The 10,000-nt window shown below is 43.5% G+C and overlaps 2 protein-coding genes across 2 annotated transcripts in view; both read left to right on the forward strand.

The window, feature by feature from the left end:
• Positions 1-1,453, forward strand: part of cunh5orf63 (chromosome unknown C5orf63 homolog) — a 4,036-nt gene extending 2,583 nt beyond the window's left edge. The window contains exons 3-4 of the mRNA XM_068600671.1: positions 532-588; positions 1,289-1,453. Coding sequence (XP_068456772.1) covers positions 532-588; positions 1,289-1,453 — 222 coding nt within the window. The remainder of the gene's footprint in view (positions 1-531; positions 589-1,288) is intronic.
• Positions 1,454-4,615: 3,162 nt separating this feature from the next.
• Positions 4,616-10,000, forward strand: part of mipol1 (mirror-image polydactyly 1) — a 36,277-nt gene continuing 30,892 nt past the window's right edge. Inside the window, exons 1-2 of the mRNA XM_068600672.1 lie at positions 4,616-4,914; positions 6,451-6,539. Of these exons, the coding sequence (XP_068456773.1) occupies positions 4,811-4,914; positions 6,451-6,539 (193 nt within the window). The 5' untranslated portion in view covers positions 4,616-4,810. The remainder of the gene's footprint in view (positions 4,915-6,450; positions 6,540-10,000) is intronic.

The following is a 10,000-nucleotide window of genomic DNA, read 5'->3' on the forward strand; positions in this document are numbered from 1 at the left end:
GTATAGTCAGGCTTAGAAATAGTCAATATTTGTGCTAAATGTTTCTTTTGGAAGTACAGTGTCCTCGGATGTCAGTTTATTTCTCTTTTCCCTGTATGAGTCAGGACAATGTTTTACTCATTACACTCTGAGTGATAGTTGTTTTAGTGATAACATAATGATGTTTTAGTGATAACATAATGATGTTTTAGTGATAACATAATGATGTTTTAGTGATAACATAATGATGTTGTAGTGATAACATAATGATGTTTTAGTGATAACATAATGATGTTTTAGTGATAACATAATGATGTTTTAGTGATAACATAATGATGTTTTAGTGATAACATAATGATGTTTTAGTGATAACATAATGATGTTTTAGTGATAACATAATGATGTTTTAGTGATAACATAATGATGTTTTAGTGATAACATAATGATGTTTTAGTGATAACATAATGATGTTGTAGTGATAACATAATGATGTTTTAGTGATAACATAATGATGTTTTAGTGATAACATAATGATGTTTTCTCTCCTGGTAGGATCCGTGTCCTCTGTGTGATGACGCTAAAGAAGAGCTGGAACCTTTCAAACACAGAGTGAGACTCATCATCTTCTAGTTTATTATTCTGTTCATCAAAAGAAAATGAAGAGCAAAGTATTTTTACAGAATTTGTTTTATTGTTTAAGAGTTCAGGGAGAAGTTTATGTGAAGGAAACAGAAAAACAAAGACGCTCTGACCCGTCTGACTGACCTGTCTGTCTGACCTGTCTGACTGACCTGACTGACCTGTCTGTCTGACCTGTCTGACTGACCTGACTGACCTGTCTGACTGACCTGACTGACCTGTCTGTCTGACCTGTCTGTCTGACCTGTCTGTCTGTCTGACCTGTCTGTCTGTCTGACCTGTGTGTCTGACCTGTCTGTCTGTCTGTCTGACCTGTCTGTCTGACCTGTCTGACTGACCTGTCTGACTGACCTGTCTGTCTGACCTGTCTGTCTGTCTGACCTGTGTGTCTGACCTGTCTGTCTGTCTGACCTGTGTGTCTGACCTGTCTGTCTGACCTGTCTGACTGACCTGTCTGTCTGACCTGTCTGTCTGTCTGACCTGTGTGTCTGACCTGTCTGTCTGTCTGACCTGTGTGTCTGACCTGTCTGTCTGTCTGACCTGTCTGTCTGACCTGTCTGTCTGTCTGACCTGTCTGTCTGACCTGTCTGACTGACCTGTCTGACTGACCTGTCTGTCTGACCTGTCTGTCTGTCTGACCTGTGTGTCTGACGTCTCTCTCTCTGGACAGTTTGTGTTGCAGCAGGTGGACATCAGTCTCCCAGAGAACAGGGTGTGGTTGGACAGGTACAGGTGGGACATACCTGTCTTCCACCTGAATGGAGAGTTTGTGATGAAACATCGAGTGGACGTCGTCCTGCTGGACAAACTGTTGAAGGACACCCAGAAGACATGATGACAGTTATGATCATTTGAGGAAAATGATCAATAATGATTAAACAAAACTGATCAATAGATGTTTCTTGTCTGTGTCTTCTTCTGGGCTCATGACAGAAAACTCATTAATTAGTATCCCAACTATAGACCTGAACCAGCTCTAACTATAGACCTGAACCAGCTCTAACTATAGACCTGAACCAGCTCTAACTATAGACCTGAACCAGCTCTAACTATAGACCTGAACCAGCTCTAACTATAGACCTGAACCAGCTCTAACTATAGACCTGAACCAGCTCTAACTATAGACCTGAACCAGCTCTAACTATAGACCTGAACCAGTCCTAACTATAGACCTGAACCAGCTCTAACTATAGACCTGAACCAGCTCTAACTATAGACCTGAACCAGTCCTAACTATAGACCTGAACCAGCTCTAACTATAGACCTGAACCAGTCCTAACTATAGACCTGAACCAGCTCTAACTATAGACCTGAACCAGTCCTAACTATAGACCTGAACCAGCTCTAACTATAGACCTGAACCAGTCCCAACTATAGACCTGAACCAGCTCTAACTATAGACCTGAACCAGCTCTAACTATAGACCTGAACCAGCTCTAACTATAGACCTGAACCAGCTCTAACTATAGACCTGAACCAGTCCTAACTATAGACCTGAACCAGCTCTAACTATAGACCTGAACCAGTCCCAACTATAGACCTGAACCAGTCCTAACTATAGACCTGAACCAGCTCTAACTATAGACCTGAACCAGTCCTAACTATAGACCTGAACCAGCTCTAACTATAGACCTGAACCAGTCCTAACTATAGACCTGAACCAGTCCTAACTATAGACCTGAACCAGTCCTAACTATAGACCTGAACCAGCTCTAACTATAGACCTGAACCAGTCCTAACTATAGACCTGAACCAGCTCTAACTATAGACCTGAACCAGTCCTAACTATAGACCTGAACCAGCTCTAACTATAGACCTGAACCAGCTCTAACTATAGACCTGAACCAGCTCTAACTATAGACCTGAACCAGTCCTAACTATAGACCTGAACCATCTCTAACTATAGACCTGAACCAGTCCTAACTATAGACCTGAACCAGTCCTAACTATAGACCTGAACCAGCTCTAACTATAGACCTGAACCAGCTCTAACTATAGACCTGAACCAGTCCTAACTATAGACCTGAACCAGCTCTAACTATAGACCTGAACCAGTCCTAACTATAGACCTGAACCAGTCCTAACTATAGACCTGAACCAGCTCTAACTATAGACCTGAACCAGCTCTAACTATAGACCTGAACCAGTCCTAACTATAGACCTGAACCATCTCTAACTATAGACCTGAACCAGTCCTAACTATAGACCTGAACCACCTCTAACTATAGACCTGAACCACCTCTAACTATAGACCTGAACCACCTCTAACTATAGACCTGAACCAGTCCTAACTATAGACCTGAACCAGTCCTAACTATAGACCTGAACCAGTCCTAACTATAGACCTGAACCACCTCTAACTATAGACCTGAACCAGTCCCAACTATAGACCTGAACCACCTCTAACTATAGACCTGAACCAGTCCCAACTATAGACCTGAACCAGTCCTAACTATAGACCTGAACCAGTCCTAACTATAGACCTGAACCACCTCTAACTATAGACCTGAACCAGTCCTAACTATAGACCTGAACCAGCTCTAACTATAGACCTGAACCAGTCCTAACTATAGACCTGAACCAGCTCTAACTATAGACCTGAACCAGTCCTAGCTATAGACCTGAACCAGTCCTAACTATAGACCTGAACCAGCTCTAACTATAGACCTGAACCAGCTCTAACTATAGACCTGAACCAGTCCTAACTATAGACCTGAACCACCTCTAACTATAGACCTGAACCACCTCTAACTATAGACCTGAACCAGTCCTAACTATAGACCTGAACCAGTCCTAACTATAGACCTGAACCAGTCCTAACTATAGACCTGAACCAGTCCTAACTATAGACCTGAACCAGTCCTAACTATAGACCTGAACCAGTCCTAACTATAGACCTGAACCAGCTCTAACTATAGACCTGAACCAGCTCCAACTATAGACCTGAACCAGTCCTAACTATAGACCTGAACCAGTCCTAACTATAGACCTGAACCAGTCCTAACTATAGACCTGAACCAGCTCTAACTATAGACCTGAACCAGTCCTAACTATAGACCTGAACCAGTCCTAACTATAGACCTGAACCAGCTCTAACTATAGACCTGAACCAGTCCCAACTATAGACCTGAACCAGTCCTAACTATAGACCTGAACCACCTCTAACTATAGACCTGAACCAGTCCTAACTATAGACCTGAACCAGTCCTAACTTTAGACCTGAACCAGTCCTAACTTTAGACCTGAACCAGCTCTAACTATAGACCTGAACCACCTCTAACTATAGACCTGAACCAGCTCTAACTATAGACCTGAACCAGTCCTAACTATAGACCTGAACCACCTCTAACTATAGACCTGAACCAGCTCTAACTATAGACCTGAACCAGTCCTAACTATAGACCTGAACCACCTCTAACTATAGACCTGAACCACCTCTAACTATAGACCTGAACCACCTCTAACTATAGACCTGAACCAGTCCTAACTATAGACCTGAACCAGCTCTAACTATAGACCTGAACCAGTCCCAACTATAGACCTGAACCAGTCCTAACTATAGACCTGAACCACCTCTAACTATAGACCTGAACCAGTCCTAACTATAGACCTGAACCAGTCCTAACTTTAGACCTGAACCAGTCCTAACTTTAGACCTGAACCAGCTCTAACTATAGACCTGAACCAGTCCTAACTATAGACCTGAACCAGCTCTAACTATAGACCTGAACCAGTCCTAACTATAGACCTGAACCACCTCTAACTATAGACCTGAACCACCTCTAACTATAGACCTGAACCAGTCCTAACTATAGACCTGAACCAGCTCTAACTATAGACCTGAACCAGTCCTAACTATAGACCTGAACCACCTCTAACTATAGACCTGAACCAGCTCTAACTATAGACCTGAACCAGGCCTAACTATAGACCTGAACCAGCTCTAACTATAGACCTGAACCAGATACATATAATGATAAAGGTCAAATGGATTAAAGTGGTTTGATGTGTTCAGTTGAATAAAAATAACCTTTCTATCTTATATGTTGTGCTCTGAAACAAACACCTGAGTCACCTGACGCTGTGAGCTCATCAATATTTAACTGACTGCCAGCCAATCACAGCCAGGATAGCTGTGGGGTGGTGTGGAGTTTGCTCGTTGTCATAGAGCCCGTGAGGAGAAGATGTGTTGATGGCGTCTAACAGCTTCATCAGCAGCAGAGCTGATGAAGTTCAGTTTGCTGTGCAGAGAGCCAAGAAAAAGATCAGCAACCTCCAGAGACAAGTGAACAACATGTAAGAGCCAAGAGTTAGATATCATATTACATCTGTGACCAGATAAGAGTTATATATATATATATATATATATATATATATATATATATATATATATATATATATATATATATATATATATATATATATGGATGGATGGATGGATGGATATAATGTATGTGTATATCTATATATCTATCTCATAAGCTGGATATAGTTGGGCTCACCATCACGCACAGCACTGGCTCTGGAACAAGACCCTGGAGAAGGTTTGGACTTTGTCCTTTTTGGGACCCGCCAGGCGGGACTGGGGATCGAGCCCCCGGCTGAGCGCCGCGTTGTTAGAGTCTTCCCTGGAGAAACCAGAGGGTCGCCTCCCTGCACCTGTGGGGAGTGAGGCTTCGACTGTTGTGAAGAGAAGAGTTATTATATTTATCTGAACACTAGCTAACTAAACAAGGAGAAGACAGAGGAATGCTGGGTAACGTGTCGCAATGTGGCCCAGACTCAGTCAATACGCTGCTAAATCAATGTGACGGGTTAGTCATGTGACCAGATGTATAGAGAGAGCAGCTTTTAACCTCTTCGACTGAGCTGGACTGGTTTCCAGCAGGTGAGTCAGCCAGTTTAACTGGTCTGACTGGAAACCAGTTCCACCTGTGTGTGTGTGTGTGTGTGTGTGTGTGTGTGTGTGTGTGTGTGTGTGTGTGTGTGTGTGTGTGTGTGTGTGTGAGAGAGAGTGTGTGAGTTAGTGAGAGAGAGAGAATGTACAGTCCTGTGTGGTGTTAGCATGTACAGTCCTGTGTGGTGTTAGCATGTACAGTCCTGTGTGGTGTTAGCATGTACAGTCCTGTGTGGTGTTAGCATGTACAGTCCTGTGTGGTGTTAGCATGTACAGTCCTGTGTGGTGTTAGCGTGTACAGTCCTGTGTGGTGTTAGCATGTACCTACAGTCTGTGTGGTGTTAGCATGTACCTACAGTCTGTGTGGTGTTAGCATGTACAGTCCTGTGTGGTGTTAGCGTGTACAGTCCTGTGTGGTGTTAGCGTGTACCTACAGTCCTGTGTGGTGTTAGCATGTACAGTCCTGTGTGGTGTTAGCATGTACAGTCCTGTGTGGTGTTAGCATGTACAGTCCTGTGTGGTGTTAGCATGTACAGTCCTGTGTGGTGTTAGCGTGTACAGTCCTGTGTGGTGTTAGCGTGTACCTACAGTCCTGTATGGTGTTAGCATGTACAGTCCTGTGTGGTGTTAGCGTGTACAGTCCTGTGTGGTGTTAGCGTGTACCTACAGTCCTGTGTGGTGTTAGCGTGTACCTACAGTCCTGTGTGGTGTTAGCGTGTACAGTCCTGTGTGGTGTTAGCGTGTACAGTCCTGTGTGGTGTTAGCGTGTACAGTCCTGTGTGGTGTTAGCGTGTACAGTCCTGTGTGGTGTTAGCGTGTACCTGCAGTCCTGTGTGACTTCTGGACACTTTGTTAGAGTCCCACTGATGTTGACAACTCTTTCATTGTGACTCACTCTTTGTGTTTCTGATGTTAAGGTGTGTTTTTTTTTCCAGAGAAACCAGTTTGGAGAGTCCAGATGACACCAGGCTAACATGGATGTCAAACAAGGAGCTTCGGGAATCTCTGGTGGACATGTACAGAGGTAAAAAACTGCTACTACACATGTACAGAGGTAAAAGGTATACTTTACTGGGTACTCAAGTGAAACATTCAGCGGACAATTAGAAACTTCTTCTTCCTCAGCCCCTTACATTTATAGAGAGAGATTCATGATCTGATATTTCATGCTACCTGTAGACTTTGGAAAAAAAAAAAGTCATACTCGCATACCTTGTATTTTCTGAAAAACTAATTGTTTGAAGTATTAGAAGGCAGGTGAAGGTTTAAGTGAACTAATTGGTGTGTTTAAAGGTTAGAGAGAGTTCTAGTTCTAGAGATGCTTCTAACATTACTGCTGTAGATTTCCCTCCAGCTGGTGTAGTGACTCAGATTATCCAACAGGAGGAGCTGTGGTCTTTCACACAGCTGAACATCAACACTGAACTGGCAGCAAAGACAGCCGAAGAAGGGGTCAAAGGTCACAGCACACAAAACTATATTTTATACAGGTGAATATTTAATCTGATAACTACAAATTACTACTACAAAATATGAGTAGTTCCTTAGGAACCAGACATTCACACTTTGAACTAAAGTTTAGTTCAAAGTGTGAATGTCTGGTTCCTTTAGTAAAAGGTGTCTGGTTGATCTAGCCGAGAGACCTGGAGCCCTCACTCACTCATATACATTAAATATAAATATATATTAAACGTCATCTGACTTCAAATGTGTGTTCGGGCGTGTGTTCGAGAGAAAGTATTATTGCAGAGAGAAATGAAGACAAGACTTCCAAAATAAGACAAATTCATTCTGTTTTAAACTTTTGAAATAAACTTTATTGATAGTCACAGATGCTACACACACACACACACACACACACACACACACACACACGCACACACATTCCTACACAGAGACATGAATAGCAGCTACTTCAGTCTGATCAAATAAACCATAGTCTGATAGTTTGCAGCCCACCCTCATCCGACAATACTGTGTGTGTGTGTGTGTGTGTGTGAGAGTGTGTGAGTGTGTGTGTGTGTGTGTGTGTGTGTGTGTGTGTGTGTGTGGACCACCCACTCTGCAGATTAAACACAGTTCACACGACCGTCTCCTCCCTCTCTAGTCATTCACTCTTAGCCTCTCTCTGCCTTTGTCTTCAGCTTCTGACATTATATTAATCTACTGACATCAATAATAAAAAATAACATAAAATAATATTTAAGATAAAAGTCCAATAACTTAGAGATAATAATAATAATTTAATTGACAATAGATAGATGGAGTCTTTTTTATGTCATTATAGTCAGTGTGTGTGTGTAGTCGGTTCTGTTTTTGTAGAGTTTGATCAATAAGATATCGATAAATAAAAGTGAAGTGTTCTTGTTTAGTGGATGAACATCACTGGAGGTGACATCATCACTAGCGGTGACATCATCACTGGAGGAGGTGACATCACTGGAGGTGACATCATCATTGGAGGAGGTGACATCATCACTGGAGGAGAAGACATTGTCACCTAGCTTCACTGTATTTTAACTCATTTTACAAGACATTGTCATAATGATGACACGACTGGACATTATGGTCTGTTTTAGACATTCAGCACAACAAAGAAAGACACAAGTTTCCACAGGGAGATGATCAGAGTGAGAACTCTTGCTCCTCTTCTTCCTTATAACTCAGTGAAACATAAAACATATGGTGATTTTATATCTTTTTTTATCTGAGCCTACCTTCATCTCTGATGTCTACATCATCTCTGATGACATCATCATCTCTGATGACATTATCATCTCTGATGTCTATTATCATCTCTGATGACATCATCATCTCTGATGACATCATCATCTCTGATGACATTATCATCTCTGATGACATCATCTCTGATGACATCATCATCTCTGATGTCTATTATCATCTCTGATGACATCATCATCTCTGATGACATCATCATCTCTGATGACATTATCATCTCTGATGACATCATCTCTGATGTCTATCATCATCTCTGATGTCTATCATCATCTCTGATGACATCATCATCTCTGATGACATCATCATCTCTGATGACATCATCTCTGATGTCTATCATCATCTCTGATGTCTATCATCATCTCTGATGTCTATCATCATCTCTGATGACATCATCATCTCTGATGACATCATCTCTGATGTCTATCATCATCTCTGATGTCTATCATCATCTCTAATGTCTATCATCATCTCTGATGACATCATTATCTTTGATGACATCACCATCTCTGATGACATCACCATCTCTGATGACATCACCATCTCTGTCATATTCATGTAATGTGCTGTAACTCTGTTACATTGTTCATTCTGGTCACATGAGAGGATCCTCCTCTGTTCTCTCCTGAAGGGTTCTTCCTTTACCTGAAAGGGTTTTACTGTCTTTATTTGGAGAGTTGTTCCTGATCCCATGTGAGGTCCTGGGACAGGATGTCTATGTGTACAGACTGTAAAGCTCTGGGAGGAGTTCGGGGAGGCCATGGAGAAGGACTTCCAGCTAGCCTCACGGAGGTCCTGACAAACCATCCAAGGGCTCAGAAAGGGAAAGCAGGCCCGACCCCAGCTGTTCTCACCGGGGGAGGGGGACTGCTGACTCGGACGGGGGACATCGTTGGGCGATGGAAAGAGCACTTTGAGAAACTCCTAAGCCCGGCCAACATGTCTCCTGGACAGGGAGCAGCGCCTGAAGTCTTGGTGGGTGCACCCACATCCCTGCTGGAGACCACTAACCTAATTAAAAAGGTCCTTGGAGGCGTCGGTGGATGAGATGCTGAAGGCGCTGGACATTGTTGGGCTGTCTTGGTTGATATGCCTCTTCAATGTCTCATGAGGCTCAGGAACAGAGCCCTTGGACTGCAGACCGGGGTGCTGGTTCCCATCATCAAGACGGGGGACCGGAGAGTGTGGATCGTAGGATCACACTATGTTTATGCCAGGGTGCTGAAAAGAGGCTCCAGGGTCCTGGAAAAGAGGACCAGGGTGCTGGATTCTAGAAGAGCAGTGCAGAGTCCGTCCAGATCATGGGACAGTGGACCAGCTCTTTGCCTTCAAAGACTTCTGCAGGGGTCCGAGGAGTTTGCCAACCAGTCTCCATGTGCTAGTGGACTTGGAGAAGGCTTTCCATCTGGTCCATCTGGGTTGTTGTGGGGGTGCTGCAGGAGTGCGGGGTGCTGGACACGTTGCAGCGAGCCGTCCGGTTTCTGTACTGCAGTAGCAGCTGTGTTCATGTCCTCACAATAAGTCACTCGTTCCCGGTGGGTGTCGTCCTCCAGGGCTGCCCTTCATCACCGCTCCTGTTCCTGTCCTCCATGGACAGAAGAATGAGCTGGGCAGGATTTCTAGGAGCAGCCTGGGGAGGATAACCTCAGGTTGTGGTTCTCAGGATCGCTCTGCTGTTTGCAGATGATGCGGTCCTGTTTGCCTCCTTGGACAGTGACCTCCAGCAGTCATGAGGCGGTTTGCAGCTGA

The sequence above is a fragment of the Clinocottus analis genome, unplaced genomic scaffold, assembly GCF_023055335.1.
Source record: "Clinocottus analis isolate CAN_PGR_092001 unplaced genomic scaffold, fCliAna1.0.p SCAF_5, whole genome shotgun sequence".
In the NCBI taxonomy this organism is placed as follows: Eukaryota; Metazoa; Chordata; class Actinopteri; order Perciformes; family Cottidae; genus Clinocottus; species Clinocottus analis.